Genomic DNA, 23,557 nt, shown 5'->3' with positions numbered 1-23,557 from the left:
AGGCAGAGTAGGGAGAGGTGCTGCTGCGTCAGGGAGAGATTTGCTTGTGTATTCGGTAGTGTAAGGAGAAAAATCATACATTACACATATCCATTTTAACAAACAGTCCTTTTGAGGACTAACTAATCCATCTGCAGAGATATCAGGCAGGCAGGGTGTATAGGCAGGCAGTGTAGATAGAAGACTGCAGTGCATATAGCACAAGAGGCTCCATTCCAATTCTACCTTCTGCTGCTGTTAGATATTTCTATACAAAAGCCCAGGACTCAGGGGCAAGGAATACTTTTTTTTGGATCTTAATCCTCATTATTTGTTTAAAAAGCAATCCAGAGAACACCGTTTTTCTGTGCCATTTGCTTGTTAGCACTGCAGAATACAGCCAGGTCCTTTCCAAATTACAGCGCTAGAAATCCAGCTACTTAAAACCGTGTTTTCTCCGTCACACGGATCACATGTACGTTTCCAGAAAATAATGCCATTTTTGGCCTCCATTCCAATTTTTTTTCACTGTGTCAGCGAAGTTTTTGACACCAGTTTGCTGTTCAAACTACTTACCTACAGGCCAGGTATTTAAAACTCAGTTTTTTCCGTCACACGGATCACATATACGTTGTCAGAAAATACTGCCATTTCTGGCCTCCATTACAAATTTCTTTCAGTGTGTCAGTGAAGCAATTCACACCAGTTTGCTGTTCAAACTAGTTACCTACAAGGCCAGGTATTTAAAACTCTGTTTTCTCTGTCACACGGATCACATATACGTTGTCAGAAAATACTGCCATTTCTGGCCTCCATTAAAAATTTCCTTTAGTGTGTCAGTGAAGCAATTCACACCAGTTTGCTGTTCAAACTAGTTACCTACAGTCCAGGTATCTAAAATTCTGTTTTCTCCGTCACACGGATCACATATACGTTTTCAGAAAATACAGCCATTTCTGGCCTCCATTAAAAATTTCCTTCAGTGTGTCAGTGAAGCAATTCACACCAGTTTGCTGTTCAAACTACTTACCTACAGGCCAGGTATTTAAAACTCTGTTTTCTCCGTCACACGGATTACATATAAGTTCACTCCAAACTCAGTCATTTGTAGTGAGCGTGGAAGATACTGTACACCATTTAAAATGGGCAAGGCACGGGGAACTGGACTTGATGGTGATGGTGCATGCAGAGGCCGAGGACAAGGCCGTGGGGAAGCTGAAATTGTGCCACAACAAACACCTACATCTTCTCGCCCGACCTTCCTATCCCAATTATTAGGGGACCGCAGCACATCACTATTGAACCCAGAGCAGTGTCAAAAGGTTGTTGGTTGGATAGCGCATAATGCTTCCAGTCACTTAGCCACCACCGCCACCCTGTCTTCCACACGGTCAAGTCTCAGTAGCCATGAGTCCGGACCACTTATTACTCACCTGATCCTCCTTCCTCCCTTCCTCCCACCATGCCGAGTGCCCAGAGACAACTGATCCCACACTTGGGCACTCTGAAGAGCTGTTCACTTATTCATTTATAGATTCGGGCCTCTCGCCCGGTCCACTTGAAGCGGGGCAAGAGGAGATCGCGTGTAGCGATGCCCAAATATTTGAGCAGTCATGATCACACAAAGGCGATGGAGGGAAAGTGTCACAAGAGGTGGACGATGATGAAACACAATTGCCAGGAAGTTAGGAGGAGGACCAGGGTGCGGAAGTGAAAGTCGAGGTGGTGGATGATATAGTAACCGACCCAACCTTTTGGAGGACATGCAGAGCAAGGACAGCAGAACACAATGGGAGGGAGGCAGAGCACCCCAACAGGCAGGAAGAAGCCGTGTGGTGGCTGCAGAAAGAAGGCAGGCAACCGTTCCCCATAACACCAACACAAAGGAAATTGCCAGTACAACTGTTAGGTCTTCCCGACTCTGGTTGTTTTTTAAAGACTCTGCCGATAACCCCAAAAAGGCCATTTGAACCACCTGCCAGGCCAGCATCAGCAGGGGTGGCAAAACGACCAGCCTGACCACCACCAGCATGATCAGGCACATTGCAGCAAAGTACCCGACTTTGTGGGCCGAACCCCAGGGTCCAGGAACAGTGTCTGCGGGAGGCACCATTGCTTCTTCCTCTGTTGTGCATGCAAGCCAATCCCCTTTCCACGGTGCATGCAAAGACGCCTCCTGCCCTGCACCTGTCATTGTACACTCTCAAGTAGCAGCATCAGGAAGCACGTCCATGTCCTTGTTCCAGCTCAGCGTTCAATTGTCCATACCCCAGTCCTTGGAACGCAAGCGCAAATATTCAGCCAACGCCCCACATGCCACACTACTAAATTCTCACATTTCACGACTGCTTGCGCTCGAAATGCTGACTTTTAGGCTAGTGGAGACGGAAGCATTGCGCAACCTGATGGTGGCGGCCGTCCCTCGGTACTCGGTCCCCAGCCGCCACTATTTCTCCCAGTGTGCCATCCCCGCATTACACAAGCACGTGTACCAAAACATTAGCCTTGCCCTCAACAACGCAGTTACCGGGAAAGTCCACCTAATCACGGACACGTGGACAAGTGCTTGTGGGCAACAGGCGGTGCTGAAGCTAATATGCTTAGGTGACAAACCGCACAATGCTGAAGAGTTGTGGACAGCTCTGAAAGAGCAGGCAGATCTGTGGATCACACCGCTGAACCTACAGCCAGGCATGGTTGTGTGTGACAATGGCCGGAACCTGGTAGCGGCTCTGAGGCGAGGCTAGCTCACACGTACCATGCCTGGCCCATGTGCTTTACCTCGTGGTTCAGAGGTTTCTCAAAACCTACCCGGAGCTGCTGGATCTGCTTGTTAAAGTATGCCACCTGTGTGCCCATTTTAGAAAGTCAGCCACAGCTTCCGCTGCGCTTGCCGTGTTTCAGCAGCGTTTGCAGCTTCCGGCTCACAGACTGGTGAGTGATGTCCCCACGTGTTGGAACTCTACACTACAGATGTTGGGAAGGATTTGTGAGCAGAAGAGGGCAGTTGTTGAGCACCAGCATCAACAAGGCCGTTGGTATTCAGTTCAGACTCCACACATAAGACCTCAGGAGTGGACATGGATGTCAGACATATGTACCATATGTACATATTTACCATATTTATCATCCTCCAAAACTTTGAGGACTCCACCAAGATAGTGAGCGGCGATGACGCCATAATTAGCGCCACCATCCCGCTTCTCTGTCTTCTGAAACGCTCTCTGCTCACGATCAAAGAGGATGAATTCAGGTGGAGCACGATGAGATGGAGCAAGGAACCAAACAGGGTGATTACACAAAGCCCAGCCTCATCTCATCCCAACGTGGATTGGGTGACAATAAGGAAGAGGAGGAGGAAGAGGAAGGACAGGAGCTAGTTTCATGCACTATAGACGGTACTACCTGCACAGCTGTCGTACCGTCTGTTCAGCGTGGATGGCCAGATGACAGAGAGGAGGAGGAAGAGGAGAGCATGGTCAGTCATCCTCTTGGTGAGGACACAGAAGTCTTGCCTGTTAGTAGTCTGGCACTCATGGCTGAGTTTATGTTACGCTGCCTTTCCCATGACCCTCGCGTTCTCAAAATTTTGGGTGACAGTCATTACTGGTTGGTGACACTTCTAGACCCACGCTACAAGGAGAACTTTATATCTCTTATTCCTGAGGCGGACAGGTCTACAAAAATGGAGCTGTATCAGAAGGCCCTTGTTGCGAAACTATTAAAAAAATTCCCACCTGAAAACACTGGCGGCACACTTCGTTGGACAACCAAGGAGTACAGGCGAGAGAGACACAACTCCAATCCAGCAGAGGCAGGGAAACACTGTCAAAGTTCTGGGAGAGTTTTCTCAGACCCTCCCATCGCACAGGCCCTGAAACGCGGGGTACTCTCACAAGGAGTGCAAAGTTTGAGAAGATGCTGAGGGAGTACCTTGCCGACCGTACCAACGTCCTCCGTGATTCTTCTGTGCCTTATAATTATTGGGCATCCAAGATGGATACGTGGAATGAACTGGCTCTCTATGCCTTGGAGGTCCTGGCCTGCCCTGCCGCCAGCGTTTTATCAGAACGGGATTTTAGTGCCGCTGGTGGAATTATAACTGATAAGTACATCCGCCTGTCAACTGAAAATGCTGACAGGCTGACTCTTATAAAAATGAACAATGGCTGGATTGGGCCAGACTTCTCAACACCACCGAATGATAGCAGCGTAACATGAACTCAAATCCAGTGCCTTTTCTTGGGAGGTGTATTCCCAAGCACCTTTTCACACCCAGACATGGATATACGCTTCCTGATTTTGGCTATTTGCTCTTGTCCTCCTCCTTCTCCTCATCCTCAACCACCATATCAGAAGGGCGACCGTGGTCAGTGATGCAACACCCACATAATTTTTTTAAAAGGGTGTTTATGATGCCTGTAAAAAAATTTTTTTATACAGTACGTTCATGTATACCCCCGGGGGTAAATGTTTGTCAGCCCATACACTTAGTGATTGGGCATTACAAGTATAGGAGGCCCGCTCCTTTCTAATGGGAACATTTTTTATGAGGCCCTCCTCCACGTCTCTTCCAAGGGGCATTGGAGTGCCTCCAAATTTTTGGCAACCCTTGAATTCACTGCATAGACCAACACTATGGGAGACCCACTTCCTAATAATGTGAACATTGTTTTGAGGAGGCCCTCTGACCTCCATGTCTCTTCCAAATTTTTTGGCAGCCATTGCATTCACTGCATAGAGCTGCCAAAATTGGAGACTCTCTCCTTTCTAATGGGAGTTTGTCGTTACTGTGGCCCTGCTCTATGTGTCTTTAATTTCTTAGTGGGAGTTTTCCTAAATTTGATCAGCCGTTGGCCTCACTGCATACCCTATAACTGTATTGCAGACCCTTTCCTATCTAATGGGAACATGTCGTACCTGTTACTGTGGCCCCGTTCTATGTGTCTTTAAATTCTTAGTGGGGTTTTTCCTAAATTTGGTCAGCCATTGGACTCACTGCATATCCTATAACTGTATAGCAGACTCTCTCCTTTCTAATGGGAACATGTCGTAGACATTACTGTGGCCCTGCTCTATGTGTCTTTCAGAGTCCCTCCATCATCAATGAAACAGGATGTGTCTGATGATGTGTCACACACCACATTGCCAAATAAGGTTGTAAAATGTTAAAATGCCATTTTCCGGTGAATGCATTTGCCATAAAAAATAACGCAAAAAAAAAAACAGTATGATCTTTCTTTAGTATAAAGACAGAGCCGCCAATGTAACCACAATGTAATCACATTGTTCAGTTCCTGCACCTCCTCCTCCATCGCCGAAATGACCACATCAGTCACAAGCTGAAAGCACTGCAGCACTGCCTTGGCCAAGCGGCAACAGGCTGTGCTGAAGATAACATGCTTAAAGCTTAGTTGGTGAACCATCCAGCGCTGTAGAGTTGTTGAAAGCTGTAACACAGCAGTTTGATCTGTGGCTCTCACTGCTGAACATACAGCCAGGCATGGTCATGTGTGACAATGAGCGGAAACTGGTGACGGAGAAATGACAGCCAGAGTAGATACGGTTTCCCTCTATGCCAGTCCTTTCACCGAGCTAAAGAATATGGCTGTGGTGAAATACAACTCCCACTGAGAAGCTGTTTCAGATTGAAAAACATTGTGCCCAACAGAGGATTTAATTCTGAGTGTTCACCTTTCTCCCCCGCTCAAGAGCCCCATAGCAGCTGCAAAGTTAGCGCTATCATGAACTCTCCTGAGGTAGAAGCCAGGGCATACCAGAGGATTCTCTGGTGGGACCGTCCAATCCAGCCGAGAAGCAGTCCTGGCTAAGAAAAGTGTGTGGGAAGGTTCCCGGACACTCTATGGCTGCTTTTTTTGCTGAGGTGGAAACCCACGCAAACATGGGGAGAACATACAAAGTCCTTGCAGATGTTGTCCTTGCTGGGATTTGAACCCAGGATCCCAGCGCTGTAAGGCTTCAGTGCTAACCACTGATCAAATGTGCTGCCATTCACCCTATAATATCTAACAGGCTAGAGAAACTTTCACCTACTTCCACTCTATCTTCAGCTCCTTTGTGAGAAACTAATGTATTTGGGCAGCCACTCAGTCTATCAAATAAAATTCCTGAGAACGAAATTGGGAATGGCTTTGCTACTGTTACTGGGGGCAGTGCTAATACCATGGCGTCATACCATAGTTTACTGGACATATTCCAGGCTGGTAGGAGGCAAGCAAATTCCCACAGAAAAGAACCAGCAGTAATGTTCAGGGACCCGCGCTTTTAGAAGGCGGAGACAACACCGGGAGAAATAGTGACGGCTAGGGGCCGAGTATGGACACGAGGCATGAGGCATGAGGTTGTGAAAAGCTTTCGCCTCCATGAGACTAAAAGGCCACATTTCAAGTGCAAGCAGCTGCCCAGAAATCTGGCAGTTTAGCATTGCAGCCTGTGGGTGGGTGACTGGCTGCATTCTTGCGCTTGCATTCCAAATAACAGAAAACTAAGCAGATGGTGGTCTCTATCATCATAATGGCCTCACCTTGGCACTATGAACACTCCTGAAGGAGAAGACCGGGCCCACCGGAGGAGTCTCCGGTTTTCTGGTGGGTCCGTCCAATCCTGCCGAGAAGCAGCCCTGGCTAAGAAAAATGTGTGGGAAGGTTCCCAGACACTCTATGGCTGTTTTTTTTAATGTGGATTGGATGTGCTTATGCATGTTATTTCTCAAACCGTATTGCAGATCAGGCCATTGCCCAACTCTGTTCTCATGAAATTAAATGCGCAAAGAAAGATGTTTGTGTGTCAAAGCACCACCGAGAAGTGCGAGTTGATGTTGGATGGGCTGTCATTGCTTCTGCAAAAGCTGCTTTAGAGGACTTCCTGGGAGAAATGTCACCCAGAGTAGATACAGTTTCCCTCTATGCCTGTCCTTTCACCGAGCTAAAGAATATGGCTGTGGTGAAATACAACTCTCAGCAACATAAGCTGTGGACTGGCTCCGTACCGTCCCTGGCCACATTTACCTGTCCACGTGTTTGAGGTTAGGCTGTCCTTCCCAGTAAGTGCACTGGGGAGGGCATGGGTAATGTTGTGGGACCCGTGCTTGTGGAAGGCGGAGACGATGCCAGGAGAAACAGTGGCGGCAGGGGACCGAGTATGGACACCTGGCCGCCGCCGGCATGAGGTTATGAAAAGCTTCCGCCTCCACGAGCCTAAAGGGCCACATTTCAAGTGAAAGCAGCTTTAGAGGACTCCCTGGGAGAAATGACAGCTGAGTAGATGTGGTTTCTCAAGTCTTTTCACCAAGCTAAAGAATATGGCTGTGGTGAAATACAATTCAGCAAAAAAAGCTGTGGACTACCTGCGTACCGTCCCTGTCCACATTCTCCTGTCCACGTGTTTGTGGATAGGCGGCCCTTCCCTGTAAGTGCACTGGGGAGGGCATGGGTAATGATGTGGGACCCATGCTTGTGGAAGGCGGAGACGATACCGGGACAAATAGTGGCAGCTGGGGACCGAGTATGGATACCCGGTCGCCGCCGCCATAAGATTGTGGACAGCTTCCGCCTCCACAAGCCTAAAAGGCCACATTTCAAGTGCAAGCAGCTGTCAAAAATTTGGCAGTATAGTATTGCAGCCTGTGGGTGGGTGGATGGCTGGCCGCATACTTGCGCTTGCATTCCAAGGAATGGGTTAGGGACAACTGAACGCTGCACTGGGACAAGGATGTGGACGGTGATTGTTGCAAGTCTGCAATGACAGGTGCATGGCGGGAGGCATCTTTGCATGCGCCAAGGATCACTTATGATGGGCACGCTTTTAGGCAGTGACTTGGGAGTCAGAGATGCTTCCAGAGGTCTTCCCCATGCTGTTCTGATGTCTTTTCAGCATTGTATGTATGTGTCTGATGATGTGTCACCCACCACATGGCCAGATAAGGTTGTAAAATGTTAAAATGACATTTCCTGGGGAATGCATTTGCCTTGGTTGAAAGCAATGCAAAAGTGCAGAAACGCAACAAAAACGCTACGTGTGAACATAGCTCAATGTGTGGAGGAGTATTATTGTTTTTGGTTATTTATTTTGCCTTATGTACAAGTCATTAGCCTGTAAAGGATGTTCCTTAACATATTTCCCAGGAAAATCCATTTTGGTTTTGTTTTCGTATGTTATTTTGTGAGTCCGTAAAAGTGGCGTAATTCTTTGACAACGTTGTTGACAGCAGTGATCTGGGAGACAGAGATGCTTCCAGGGGTCTTCCCCATGCTGTTCCCATGTCATTTGAGCACTGCTCCCATCGATTTGGGCAATTTTTAGGCCCTCTGCAGACCGCCGGTGGGAGCCGCCTGAAAAATGCTCGAGTTTCCCATAGACTTACATTGGGCTCGTTGCTTGGTCAGACCAAAAGGCATAACCAGACTATTGAAATTCCTTTCAGGGGTATTGAACGCAGTTTTCCATTCATCCCCCTTTCTGATTCTAATCTGATTCTAATCAGATTGTAGGCTCCCCTTAAATCCAACTTGGAGAATACTTTAGCTCCCACAACCTGGCTGAAAAATCTGAAATCAGAGGAAGAGAATATGGATCCCGGATGGTAATTTGATTTAATTCTCGGAAATCTAAACAGAGACGTAGACCGCCATCTTTTTTCTTCACAAAGAAGAACCCTTCCGCTACGGGCTTAGATGAGGGTCTGAAATGTCCCTTCTTCAGACTTTCCGCTGTGAAATCCTTCATGGCTTGTCTCTCAGGGCCAGAAAGATTATACACTCTGGACTTTGGTAGCTTAGCTCTGGGGGTCAGGTTAATAGGACAGTCATATGCACGATGAGGAGGCAAATCCTGACACCCCCTCTCAGAAAAAATGTCCTTAAAACCAGAAAAAAATGCAGGTACGGTCTCTGTAGTGACGGTAGAAAGGGAAATATTTAAACAGTTCTCATGGCAGTAATCTCCTTGCTCAATGATCTCTCTTGATTGCCAATCCACCAACGGATTATGTTTCACCAACCAGGGTAGACCCAGTACAACTGGAGTGGGAAGACCGTCCAGGACATAGCAAGGAATTATCTCACAATGGACCGATACCACCCTTAGTTTTACACCATGTACATTCTGAGTCAGAGCTCTCTGTGCAAGTGGCGCTGAGTCGATGGCTAAGATGTGAATGGGCTTAGCTAAAGTACAGCAAGCAAGACCATGAGTTCTCACAAACTCAGCATCTACCATGCTGACTCCAGCTCCACTGTCAACACAGAAATTTTCTTGGTTTTGCTCTCTAGCAACACCCCTGCTGTCAGGACAAACCTGGAACTGCAGGTTGACGATAAATGCACCCCTTGCTTATCCATTTTCAGACTACTTAGGTTAATCAAGTTTCCTATTGCTTAGGAATTGAAAGACAGGTTACAATAAAATGTCCCCTTTTTCCACAAAAAAACACATGCCTTTCTTTTTGCTTATCTCCCGGAAAATGTAAGATGCAGAGGCATCCCCTAACTGCATGGGTTCTTCCAACTCCCCCCAAAGGAGCATTACCCTGAAAAGAAGGCTCCGGAGAATGTGGTCTCACCAACCTAACCTAAAGGTGTCTATTAACACGTATAGCCAACCACATGGCAGCCACCAAGGACTCTGGTGTTTCATACACTGCCAAAGCAACTTTCAACTTTTCAGTAAGGCCCTGACAGAATTGGCTTCTAAGAGCTGGGTCATTCAATTTTGTATCAGTTGCCCATCTGCGGAATTCGGAGCTGTACGTCTCCACTGACTGATTACCCTGATGACGGCAACGCAACCTTGACTCAGCCAAGGAGATTCGGTCAGGGTAATCATAAATGAGGACTATAGCCCCGATAACCCCTCCAAAGACTGGAGACAAACCGAACCCTGCGGCAAAGAGAAAGCTCAGGATTGAGGATCTCCTTACAGGAGTGAGTTCACAATTCCCACTCGTTGCTCCTCATCTTCGGAGGAGTAAGGATGAAGTTTAAAATACAGTTTGCAAGCTTCCTTGAACATCAAAAACTTGTCCCTGCCTCCTGAATATCTGTCCGGGAGGCCAAGCTTGGGTTCAAGCTGGACCGGCCTACCTGCAGAGACCCCAAAATTAGGGACCTGGAGCCGCTGTTGCTGCTGCTGAACTTCATAGCGGAGGTCAGTCACCCCCAGAGACAGCCTGTGCAGCTGCTCTGAAAGCTCAGCAATGGGATCCATGAATCAACAAAAAGAACCACACCCAAAAAAACACACACACACAAAAAAAACACCTGTGTTTTTTTTTTTTCTTATATATGCACAGCCGGTGATAATGTCACGCACAGTGTGGGAAAGACTAAGTGCAACGTGAAGGGATGAGGGGAAGGAAGCCCATACAGTAGGGAAAGGGGGAGTAGGGACCACTAGGCAGATCTAATAACACCCTGCCTACCCTACCGTCCCTATATTGGTTCCACAACAATCGCCGAGCAGGAAACCTAAGCCCTGTATATCCCTAGAGCTAGGCCGTAGCTTGGGAGGGGGGGGTGAGCACTGGTCAGTCTCCACTATAAACTAAGGACAACAAGGGAGACAAACAAAGGGGGGAAAACTTAGCTTGAGAAGACACCAGAGGGATAACACCAAACATCCTCAAGGGCACCAGAGAGGAATCTAGCCGACTGCTATAGCGCCAAGCCTTCACAAGGTAAAATGAGAATATCACCGGTGACTCCCTGAAGCAGACTGAGAGTTTATAAACACCCAGACCAGGGTGTGTCAATCAGAGCAGGAGGGAGGTTGCCGCTGGGTCCAAAAGTCAGAAGGATTAAGAAGGCATCTTCAATGCCAAATGCAGAGACCTTCTGCAGCCAGATGCAGAGCGACTGTCTGTTACATCTGACACACCCGTGACACTGTCACACCAAATATTGATTTTATTAAGATATCTCTTTTGTTCAATTACTTTGCATTTTTTTAAGTGATAAAAATAAACTATTAACACTTCTATTTTTGAAAGCATTGTTATTTGCAGCATTTGTTTCACAGCCATGTGGAATAAAAAAGAAATACCTCACATAAAACATTACTGGGTGGCACTCATTCTTCAGCATCATTGCACAATTGAATTACCTGTGTACTATAAAGGTGCAGATTGAATTGACTATATAATTGGGGGGTTAGAGAGACGCAAATGGCTTCTTTCTTAGTGCCCTGCACAAATCAAGGTTTGTTTTTCTTTTCCAGGATGTATCAGCATCTTTTGTTAGTTTTAACAGCATGTCTGTTGGGAATCACTGGTGTAACTAGTGCAACTAGTGGTAGATAGTGTTGTTCTTCTTTATTTAAGCCTACAAGTACAATAGATCTGTCATCTTGACATTAAATCCCCTGCCCTGCAATGATAATGAAATGTCTTGGCTTTCCATACCGCTGTGTAAAGAACAATCCCTAAAATGTAGCTACAGAAAGTCAAAAGTACCAGTTTATTGTGTGTGCTTCAATGGCTGGAAGGTAGAATATTTTAGAAAATTTATATTGATAGATAGTAATATAAAAAAATCTCAGAATTATTTAAAAAGAATTACATTTTCTCATTCTACTTTCCTTTTAGGCTAACTATGAATATTTACTAAGGTGACAATCCAATCACTTATGGAAATGTTTATGATAAGAATTTTGTGCTTCATGCTTGAAGGAATGGCCAATAAAATACTTGTGAATGGAAACTTCTCAACGAGTGGTTCTTTCTGTAGAATGCACAAATAAAACTTCCCAAAATGTTGAAAAAATGCAATTCTTAATATACTTCCATTTAGTATATGACTGTAGTTGACTTGTCCATTCATATGAAGTGTCATCCCTATTGACAACACTTCATGACCCTTATCATTTTCGGGGGGTGAAGGAGGAATGGTGAATAATTTTAAAAGTTTTATTATTTTAACATCTTGTGCACCTTAACGTTATTTTCTAATTCCTAGAAATTCCCTCTTACAAAATTTTTCATGCATTTTCTTCCATGAGTACAATACATGTGCTATTTTGCGGTGCTCAAATCTAATCAATGGGGAAAGATGAAAGATACAGTGATTAGAGGGTAAGAGTTACAAATGATTTCTAGCAGATTATTTATTAGTTAATTCAGCAACAATTAAGTAGGTTCACAATAGTGCCGTATTACATTGACAATGCATGAGACTTTTTTTAAATGCAAATTTATTGGCCACTGGGAATAACTAGAGCTATTTTTTTAAAGAACTCAGATTGAATATGTATTTTATTGTTGCAGATCACAGTAGCATAATGAATGGAATCCAAATCACATCTTGGAATAGTACTGGAAACTTATCGAATGAATCGTGGACTATGAGAAATGAATATCATCTCATTAATACTGCAGAAACTGTTATTCTCCCTTCCTTTATTGGAATTATCTGTTCAACTGGATTAGTGGGAAACATTTTAGTATTGGTCACTATTATAAGGTAAGCAACAAAGATTGCTATGAAGCCAAGACATTTGTGTGCTATTAAAAATAATGTGCCAATATTAATGATTGAAAGTCAACTTATCAAATTTTCACAGGCATTTTCTTTAAATATCAAGTGCTGGGCTCCTAAACTACTAATATGAAAGTGAAATTTTGATCCTTGTAGCTAGAGATGATCTAACTGTTGTGTTGGATATTCAGATGTACCAAATAGTTTAATTAAAGGGGTTGTCCGGTCAAAACTTATAAGTCTGCAGTCACTCTGTGTGACTGTAGACTTATGAATCCCACCAGCGCACGCATTGTGCGCTGAAAGGATTCGTTGGTATGAGACCCGGGACCGGAGGGTATGTAAGCGTGATACAAACTCCGGGCCAGTGTGCTTGGCCTCACTCTCCATACACTTGTATTGAGTGAGGCCTCGCCTTCTAGTCAGACGTGCCCACTAGCCGTCATGTTGCTAGGCGGGGCGTGACCTTGCTCCTTACAAGTGTATGGAGCGAGGCGGCGCTGAATGGCCGGGGGTATGTATAACTTATACATACCCTCCGTTACCGGGTCTGAAACCGGTGAATCCCTGCAGGGCACTGTGCCTGCGCTGGGGGGATTCAAAAGTCTGCAGTCACACATAGTGACTGCTTACTTATCACTTTTAACCAGACAACCCCTTTAACTCCAAATCTCAATACAGCAAAGCATCTAATTGCCATGAAATGGATATAAAACACTGGGGGTCTCCTATGGCTATATAAATTCTCTCTCTTTTGAGATCTTTAATGCTCAAGTGACCTCAACCTATCTGTCTAGGTGAAAACAGATGATAGCTGATAGAAAACAACAGGATATTTAAGATCACACTGTGGTATCAGCCTTGTTAAGCTACTAACATTTTATAACCGTTCCAAAAAATATGCCTTTTTATTTTTTATATACAGGTGGGTGTATATAAAATGGCTGAAGTAGTACAACCCTTGGAAAAAATTATGGAATCACCGGGCTCGGAGGATGTTTATTCAGTTGTTTAATGTTGTTGAAAAAAAAGCAGATCACAGACATGGCACAAAACTAAAGTCATTTCAAATGGCAACTTTATGGCTTTAAGAAACACTAAAAGAAATCAAGAAAAAAAGTGTGGTACTCAGTAAGGGTAATTTTTTTCAGACCATGAAGAGGGAAAAAGTTATGGAATCACTCAATTCTGAGGAAAAAATTATGGAATCATTAAAAACAAACACACAAAAGAACACTCCAATACATTACTAGTATTTTGTTGCACCACCTCTGGCTTTAATAACAGCTTGCAGTCTCTGAGGCATGGACTTAATGAGTGACAAACAGTACTCTTCATCAATCTGGCTCCAACTTTCTCTGATTGCTGTTGCCAGATCTGCTTTGCAGGTTGGAGTCTTGTCATGGACCATTTTCTTCAACTTCCACCAAAGATTTTAAATTGGATTGAGATCCGGAATATTTGTAGGCCATGACATTGACCTTATGTCTCTTCTTTCAGGGAATGTTTTCACAGTTTTTTCTCTATGGCAGAAAGATGATGTCATCATCCCCAAACATCCTTTCAATTGATGGGATAAGAAAACTGTCCAAAATATCAATGTAAACTTGGGCATTTATTGAAGATGTAATGACAGCCATCTCCCCAGTGCCTTTACCTGACATTCAGCCCCATATCATCAATGACTGTGGAAATTTGCATGTTCTCTTCATGCAGTCATCTTGATAAAATCCTTGAGGGGTCTACTTTCCAAAATGGAGTCAATTGTGGGGGGTTTCCACTATTTAGGCATATTAGGGGCTCCCAAAAAGCAACATGGCGTTCGCTCTTGATTCCAGCCAATTTTGCGTTCAAAAAGTCACACAATGCTCCTTACATTCTGAACCCTTATGTTCGCCCAAAAAGTGTATTTTCCCAACATATTGGGTATTGGCATACTCAGGAGAAATTGCACAACAGTTTTTAGGTTCCATTTTGTCCTCTTACCCTTGTGAAAATAAAAAAATTGGAGATAAAAGATAATTTTTGTGGAAAAAGTTAGATTTTTTTATTTTCGCGGCTCCATGTTACAAACTTCTGTGAAGCACCTGGGGGTTAAGGGTGCTCACCGCACATCTAGATAAGTTCCCTGAGAGGTCTAGTATCCAAAATGGTGTCACTTATTGGGGGTTTCCACTGTTTAGGTGCATCAGGGGCTCTCCAAATGCAACATAGCATCCGTTAATTATTCAAACAAATTTTACATTCAGAAAGTCAAATTGCACTCTTTCCCTTCCGAACACTGCCGTGCGCCCAAGCAGTGTTTTTCCCCCACATATGGGGTATTAGTTTACTTAGGAGAGATTGCACAACAAGTTGCATGGTGCAATTTCTCCTATTACCCTTATGAAAATGCAAAACTGGGGGCTGAAAAACATTTTTTAGGGAAAAATGTGAAAATTTTATTTTCAAGGCGCCATGTTATAAACTTCTGTGAAGCATCTGGGGGTTCAAGGTGCTCACCACAGATCTAGATAAGTTCCCTGAGGGGTCTAGTTTCCAAAATGGTATTACTTGTGGGGGTTTTCACTGTTTAGGTACATCAGGGGCTCTCTAAACGCAACATGGCAACCGCTAATTATTCAAGCAAATTTTACACTCAAAAAGTCAAATGGCACTCCTTCCCTTCTGAGCCATGCCGTGCGCCCAAACAATGTTTTTTCCCCATTCATAGGGTATCTGCGTTCTCAGGGGAAATTGCACAACAAATTTTGGGGTCCATTTTTTCCTGCTACCCCTGCAAAAATAAAAAAATGTGTGTCTCATTTTTGAGAAAAAAGTTAAATGTTTAATTTTCCTTCCCCATTCCAAAAATTCCTGTGAAGCACCTGAATGGTTAATAAACTTCTTGAAGGTGGTTTTGAGCACCATGAGGGGTGCAGTTCTTATAAAGGGTATTTCCTGTCATAAAGGCCCCTCAAAGTCACTTCAAATGTGATGTGGTCCTTTAAAAAATGGTTTTGCAAATTTTGTTTTAAAAATGAGAAATCGCTGGTCAACTTTTAACCCTTATAGCTTCCTAATAAAAAAAAAGTTGGTTCCAAAATAGTGCTGACTAAAGTAGACATGTGGTAAGTGTTATTTATTGACTATTTTGTGAGATATATCTCTCTGATTTAAGGGCATAAAAATTCAAATTTTGAAAAATGCTAAATTTTCGAAATTTTCGCAAAATTTCCGATTTTTTCACAAATAAACGCATGTGATATCGAATTACTTTTACCATTATCATGAAGTACAATATGTCACGAAAAAACATTCTCAGAATCAGCAGGATCCGTTGAAGCGTTCCAGAGGTATTACCTCATAAAGTGACAGTGGTCAGATTGGTAAAAATTGGCCCAGTGCAAACCACTTTCGGGGGTAAAGGAGTTAAAAAAAATTAGCACTGTTTTGTGAGCTGTTTGATGTTTCTGTACCCTCTAAACAGCACATTTTCGCATCAGCAAAACAACTCTATCACTATAAAATACAGTGTGCAGCCAAGAGATGTGTTGGCTATGCAGTGGCGTGTCAGTTTTAGCAGCAATAGATGAGGATGATAATGGGGCTGATGACAAGGACAAGGCAGGTGCCTTGCAGGTGCTGAATGGTTAGGAAGATGATCACAAGGAGAATAATAAAAAATAATAAATCTTGAGCCTTCCTCATCCTTCTGGTCTGATTTCCCTATTGTAGGTGATGCCGTTTCATGTGCTGATGGAGTGATGTAGTTACATATGTGCCAAAATTTACCCAGATTATTTTCTAACAGACCAGCCTGCACACTGCAATGGATTGAATCTCTTGCAATGTGGAAAAGAATTCCTACACACTAGATGCCCGCACATAAGAGATACCATCACCTTGACCACCGCCCCAATTTTCAAGCATCACCTGCTTCAAAAATTTCTGCAGAACAAACAAATTTTGCCCCAGAGGATCTCCTAGCCACATGTTGGCTGTGCTGTGTGTCGCCAGAGCTAACACCCTTATCCACTGATGACATCACCTCTTCTGCACCCCTGTCTGGTTCTGAAATCTTGTCCACCACAAAATCATAATTACGGTTATCGCAGATTTGTTGACAGCTGCTTCTATGTAGGTAATGGCATGAACTCCTAGTCCACGCACCTACAATCACTGCCAGTGCCCCTACCTCCATTACTCACAGAGCCAGCAACACAGCTTGGCATTAGAATTTGGTCTTTCATCCCCTCTGGTCACATGTTTTCCGAATACAAAGGCTGACTGTTCATCTCTTCCAAAAAATTGAATGAAAGAATTTGTTCTGATATAGTTTCTTCCTTAGTCCCCAGGTTTCTGCTGTGCATTAGGTGACTACAGGGTAGAATAGATGAAGGTGTAATTGACAGAGTAGAAATTGCACTCTGCATGACATTAACTGTTCGGCAGCCGATAAAGTGGGATTTGCAGAACACTGATTGCAGCTGATGGTGCCACCCTTAGAGGCTACATGTAGCAGCAATGGACATGGTAGTGTGAGTGAAAAAAACATCTGTACCACAGCAGAAACCACTAGCAACACCCCAGCACTGCTTTTAACAACCAACCCAGGAGTATGATTTCCAAACATAGGTTACAATTGGTCTTCTTTGCCTTTGGCAGCCATATTAGGGGGGAGGAAATTAAGAGTGTAATGGAATATCTGCCTCATCACTAGTGTTGAGCATTCCGATACTGTAATATCGGGTATCGGCCGATATTCGCGGTATCGGAATTCCGATACTTAATTCCGATACTTTTACAATATCGGATACCGGAATCGGAAGTTCCCATAATGCCTGCGCTCTGCAGTGTCTGTGAAGGATGACAAGTTGGATGGCAGCGCGATCCAGTCTGTCATCAGAATGCCATCCCAGCGGGGGAGAATTCTCCTGATTGTTTAAAAGCCGGCGGGCGGTATAAAGCCGCCGGCTTTTAAACAATCACACAGCCCCATACTGCTTCCCCGCAGCCTCCCACCCCGATCCTCCGCTCCCCTCGCCACCTCCCATCCCGATCGTAAGTTAGGACCGGGCGGGGAGCGCAGCTCCAAGGAGCGGGGAGTGAAGGACCCGGGCGGGGAAGCCGGCAGTGAAAAGACTTCACCGCCGGCTTTCCCGTTCTGTGCTGCGCTTTCCCGCCGGTTATTTCAAATGAACAGCTGAGGTATCAGCTGATGCCGATCAGCTGTTCATTTGAATTAGCCGCGGTGCCCTCAGAGGGTTCATGTAAGTTCATGCTTGACTGCATGAACTTACATGAACTTTCCCACGGCCGCACAGGTCAGCCTCACCTCCCAGACGATCAGACCGTCATGATTAGTGTGTGTGCGGGGTGTGTGTGCGGGGTGTGTGCGCGATGTTTGTGCGGGTGTGCGCGGTGTCTGTGCGATGTGTGCGGGTGTGTGCGGTGTGTGTGCGGGTGTGTGCGTGCAGGCAGACATAGGCCGATGTGACACTACTACTCCCATCGGCATATGTCTGTCCCCCGTCCACTCCTGCCAGCAGGATCAGCTCGATGGGAGCAGTAGTTCCCATCAGACTGATCCTGCTATTTAAATTGCCCTACTGTGTCCCCAATAAATGTTAAATACATGTCATTGGTGGCCAGTGGTTACCTAAAAGAAATTAGTTCATACATTACCTGTCCCCGCCGATCGCCACCTAAAATAAAGTAAAAAATAAAAAACTACACCTATACTCACCAAGACACCTAATTCCCCGAAGCCATCGATCTCCTGTAATAAAATATAAAATAATAAACCACAACCTTATCCTTACCCCTCCGTAGCAGTCCACGAGTGTCCCACGAAGATCTCCAGTTCAGAGCAGCCACATAGAATGTGACCGCTCTGAACCGCTGCCGCCGCTAGAATGACGGGGCCGTAAGGGTTCACCGGAGTTCAGGCAGCGCTGCTCCGGTTAGCTCCTTTACGGCCCTGCTGTATCGTGAGAAATTCCCACGGTACAGCAGTGCCGTAAAGGAGGTCTCCGGAGCTGCGCTGCCTGAATGCACTCCGGTGACCTCAGTCAGTGGCTCCCGCTGCCGGGAGCGGACGTGTTCCCGGCAGCGTGAGCTTACAGCAGCCATGCACAGCTGTCACCATCTCCAGATGTGACACCTGTGCATGGGAGATCAGCGCAGGAACGTGGACAGGTAACTATTATTTTTAGTAAACTAAGAATTAAATAAAATTGTGTGTTTTATTTCAAATAAATTATTTTTTTCTGGGTGTAGTGTGTTTTTTCTTTTTAACACTTTGTAGGTTAGTAATGGGGGTGTCTTATAGACGCCCATCATTACTAACCTGGGCTTCATGGCAGCTGGCGCTGACATGAACCCCACCACTATTACCCCCTGCCACCGCACCAGGGCAGCGTGGAAGAGCGAGGCTAAGTGCCAGAATTGGCGCATCCTATGGATGTGCCATTTCTGGGGCGGCTGACGGCTGGTGTTTCTAGCCTGGGAGGGGGCCAATATTCATGGCACCCTTCCTGGGCTATTAATATCAGCCCCCAGCTGTCTGCCTAGCCTTTGCTAGCTATTAAAATAGGGGGGACCCCACGTCATTTTTTTGGGGGGGGGTCCCCATTTTAATAGCTAGTAAAGGCTAGGTATTCAGCTGGGGGCTGATATTAGTAGCCTGGGAAGCTCCGTGGGTTTTACCCCCTTCCCAGGCTTCAAACATCTGCCCCAGCCGTCTGCTTAACCTCCGCTAGAGACTAAAATTATGGGGGATCCCACGCCATTTTTTTTTAAAATAAATCCATTACTTTAACACTAAATGACATTTGAGGAGTTAATAAAGATGCAGTCCCTAAATTATTATTTATTTTTTAATTAATTTTTCCCAAAACTTTTGACGTGGGCTTCGCCATATTTTTGTATGCCAGCCAGGTACAGCATCCAGCTTCTATGAACGCGCCATTTTCCGGGGCGGCTGCGGACTGCAATTTTCAGCGGGGGGCAGAAAGCTTGGGCCTCCCTGCGCTGCAGATTCCATCCCCCAGCTGCCTAGTTGTACCTGGCTGGACACAAAAATAGGGAGAAGCTCCACGTTTTTTTTTTTTTAATTATTTCATGAAATTCATGGAATAATTAAGAAAAAAAGGGCTTCCCTATATTGTTGTGTCTAACCAGGTACAAATAGGCAGCTGGTGGTTGGGGGCAGCCCGTTCCTGCCTGCTGTACCTGGCTGGACCCAAATATAGTGCAAAGCCCCACGTCAATTTTTTTTTAATTATTTCAGGAAATTCATGAAATAATTAAAAAAAAATTATGTGGGGCTTCGCCCTATATTTGTGTCCAGTCAGGTACAGCAGGCAGGAACGGGCTGCCCCCAACCACCAGCTGCCTATTTGTACCTAGCCGGACACAACAATATAGGGAAGCCCTTTTTTTCTTAATTATTCCATGAATTTCCTGAAATAATTTAAAAAAAAAATACGTGGGGCTTCGCCCTATTTTTGTGTCCAGCCAGGTACAACAAGGCAGCTGGGGGCTGGAATCCGCAGCGCAGGGAGGCCCAAGCTTTCTGGGCCCCGCCCGCTGCAAATTGCAGTCCGCAGCCGCCCCGGAAAATGGCGCGTTCATAGAAGCGCCATCTTCTGGCGCTGTACCCAACTCATCCAGGGCCCTGGTGCGGTGGCTCACTGGGTAATAAAGGGGTTAAGGCCAGCTTGGCATTATCAGCTGGCCCTAAGCCCGAAATTCATGGGGTCACGCCAATATTAGACATGACCACCATGAATTTCTAGTAAAGTATTTAAAAAAAACACAAACACCCAGAAAAAAGTCCTTTAATTGAAATAAAGACACAATTCTTTATTGTTCTAAATTAAACCATACTTACAGTCACGCCCATTCCAGCTGAAGCCAACGATCTCCTGCAATAAAAGTAAAATAATAAAGCAACCTCATCCTTACCTTTCCATGGTTCCCAGGACAGCTTCAGCTCTGCTACATCGAGATGACAGGCTGGACCGCAGCAGAACGCTGCCATCCAGCCTGTCATCCCGCAGACACTGAGAAGCGCAGGCATGCTTGCGCTACTCAGTGTCTCGCTGTGACGGCATCCAGATGAGCCGAGGTCATGTCCAATGAACTCAGCTCACCTCATGCACGTCACTGACAGCGTGGGAAAATTCTCCTGCACTCAGCGTTTCAGCGTGAGAATTTTCCCACGCTGTCAGTGACGTGCATGAGGTGCGCCGAGTTCATTGGACATGACCTCACCTCATGCACGTCACTGACAGCGTGGGAAAATTCTCACGCTGAAGCGCTGAGTGCAGGAGAATTCTCCCACGCTGTCAGTGACGTACATGAGGTGAGCCGAGTTCATTGTCGGCTCATCTGGATGCCGTCACAGCCAGACACTGAGGAGTGGAAGTATGCCTGCGCTTCTCAGTGTCTGCGGTATGACAGGCTGGATGGCAGCGTTCTGCTGCGGTCCAGCCTGTCATCTCGATGTAGCAGAGCTGGAGCCGTCGTGGGAGCCATGGAAAGGTAAGGATGAGGTTGCTTTATTATTTTTCTTTTATTGCAGGAGATCGTTGGCTTCAGCTGGAATGGGCGTGATGGTAAGTATGGTTTAATTTAGAACAATAAAGAATTGTGTGTTTATTTCAATTAAAGGACTTTTTTCTGGGTGTTTGTGTTTTTTTTAAATACTTTACTAGAAATTCATGGTGGTCATGTCTAATATTGGCGTGACCCCATGAATTTCGGGCTTAGGGCCAGCTGATAATGCCAAGCTGGCCTTAACCCCTTTATTACCCAGTGAGCCACCGCACCAGGGCCCTGGATGAGTTGGGTACAGCGCCAGAAGATGGCGCTTCTATGAACGTGCCATTTTCCGGGGCGGCTGCGGACTGCAATTTGCAGCGGGTGGGGCCCAGAAAGCTTGGGCCTCCCTGCGCTGCAGATTCCAGCCCCCAGCTGCCTAGTTGTACCTGGCTGGACACAAAAATAGGGCGAAGCTCCACGTTTTTTTTTTTTAAATTCATGAAATTCATGGAATAATTAAGAAAAAAAGGGCTTCCCTATATTGTTGTGTCCGGCTAGGTACAAATAGACAGCTGGTGGTTGGGGGCAGCCCGTTCCTGCCTGCTGTACCTGAATGGACACAAATATAGGGCGAAGCCCCACATCAATTTTTTTTAATTATTTCATGAATTTCCTGAAATGATTTAAAAAAAATTGACGTGGGGCTTCGCACTATATTTGTGTCCAGTCAGGTACAGCAGGCAGGAACGGGCTGCCCCCAACCACCAGCTGCCTATTTGTACCTGGTTGGACACAACAATATAGGGAAGCCCTTTTTTTCTTAATTATTTCATGAATTTCATGAAATAATTAAAAAAAAATAATACGTGAAGCTTCTCCCTATTTTTGTGTCCAGCCAGGTACAACTAGGCAGCTGGGGGATGGAATCTGCAGCGCAGGGAGGCCCAAGCTTTCTGCCCCCCCCCCCCGCTGAAAATTGCATAGAAGCTGGATGCTGTACCTGGCTGGCATACAAAAATATGGCGAAGCCCATGTCAAAAGTTTTGGGAAAAATTAATTAAAAAATAAATAATAATTTAGGGACTGCATCTTTATTAACTCCTCAAATGTCATTTAGTGTTAAAATAAAGGATTTATTTTAAAAAAAATTGACGTGGGGCTTCGCCCTATATTTGTGTCCAGCCAGGTACAGCAGGCAGGAACAGGCTGCCCCCAACCACCAGCTGCCTATTTGTACCTGGCCGGACACAACAATATAGGGAAGCCCTTTTTTAAAAAAATTATTTCATGAAATAATTAAAAAAAAATTGACGTGGGGCTTCGCACTATATTTGTGTCCAGCCAGGTACAGCAGGCAGGAATGGGCTGCCCCCAACCACCAGCTGCCTATTTGTATCTGGTTGGACACAACAATATAGGGAAACCCTTTTTTTCTTAATTATTCCATGAATTTCATGAAATAATTTAAAAAAAAAATGCGTGGGGCTTCGCCCTATTTTTGTGCCCAGCCAGATACAACTAGGCAGCTGGGGGCTGGAATCCGCAGCGCAGGGAGACCCAAGCTTTCTGGGCCACCCACGCTGCAAATTGCAGTCCCCAGCCGCCCCAGAAAATGGCGCGTTCATAGAAGCGCCATCTTCTGGCGCTGTACCCAACTCATCCAGGGCCCTGGTGCGGTGGCTCACTGGGTAATAAAGGGGTTAAGGCCAGCTTGGCATTATCAGCTGGCCCTAAGCCCGAAATTCATGGTGTCACGCCAATATTAGACATGACCACCATGAATTTCTAGTAAAGTATTTAAAAAAACACAACACCCAGAAAAAAGTCCTTTAATTGAAATAAACACACAATTCTTTATTGTTCTAAATTAAACCATACTTACCATCACGCCCATTCCAGCTGAAGCCAACGATCTTCTGCAATAAAAGTAAAATAATAAAGCAACATCATCCTTACCTTTCCATGGCTCCCACGACAGCTTCAGCTCTGCTACATCGAGATGACAGGCTGGACCGCAGCAGAACACTGCCATCCATCCTGTCATCCCGCAGACACTGAGAAGCGCAGGCATACTTCCACTCCTCAGTGTCTGGCTGTGACGGCATCCAGATGAGCCGAGGTCATGTCCAATGAACTCAGCTCACCTCATGTACGTCACTGACAGCGTGGGAAAATTCTCCTGCACTCAGCACTTCAGCGTGAGAATTTTCCCACGCTGTCAGTGACGTGCATGAGGTGAGCTGAGTTCATTGGACATGACCTCACCTCATGTATGTCACTGACAGCGTGGGAGAATTCTCAAGCTGAAGCGCTGAGTGCAGGAGAATTTTCCCACGCTGTCAGTGACGTGCATGAGGTGAGCTGAGTTCATTGGACATGAACTCGGCTCATCTGGATGACGTCACAGAGAGACACTGAGGAGCGCAAGCATGCCTGCGCTTCTCAGTGTCTGCGGGATGACAGGCTGGATGGCAGCGTTCTGCTGCGGTCCAGCCTGTCATCTCGATGTAGCAGAGCTGAAGCTGTCGTGGGAACCATGGAAAGGTAAGGATGAGGTTGCT

At 45.5% G+C, this 23,557-nt stretch overlaps 1 protein-coding gene across 1 annotated transcript in view; it reads left to right on the top strand.

Moving 5' to 3' along the window:
• The window catches only part of MCHR2 (melanin concentrating hormone receptor 2), a 776,191-nt gene that overhangs the window by 282,576 nt on the left and 470,058 nt on the right, over positions 1-23,557 (top strand). The window contains exon 2 of the mRNA XM_073673176.1: positions 12,257-12,452. Within this exon, the coding sequence (XP_073529277.1) occupies positions 12,271-12,452 (182 nt within the window). The 5' untranslated portion in view covers positions 12,257-12,270. The remainder of the gene's footprint in view (positions 1-12,256; positions 12,453-23,557) is intronic.

Source organism: Phyllobates terribilis, unplaced genomic scaffold (genome assembly GCF_046119375.1).
Source record: "Phyllobates terribilis strain yellow unplaced genomic scaffold, ASM4611937v1 Scaffold_3__8_contigs__length_932513732, whole genome shotgun sequence".
NCBI lineage: Eukaryota > Metazoa > Chordata > Amphibia > Anura > Dendrobatidae > Phyllobates > Phyllobates terribilis.
The sequence above is the reverse complement of the archived record's forward strand: the minus strand, read 5'-3'. Positions and strand labels throughout refer to the sequence as shown.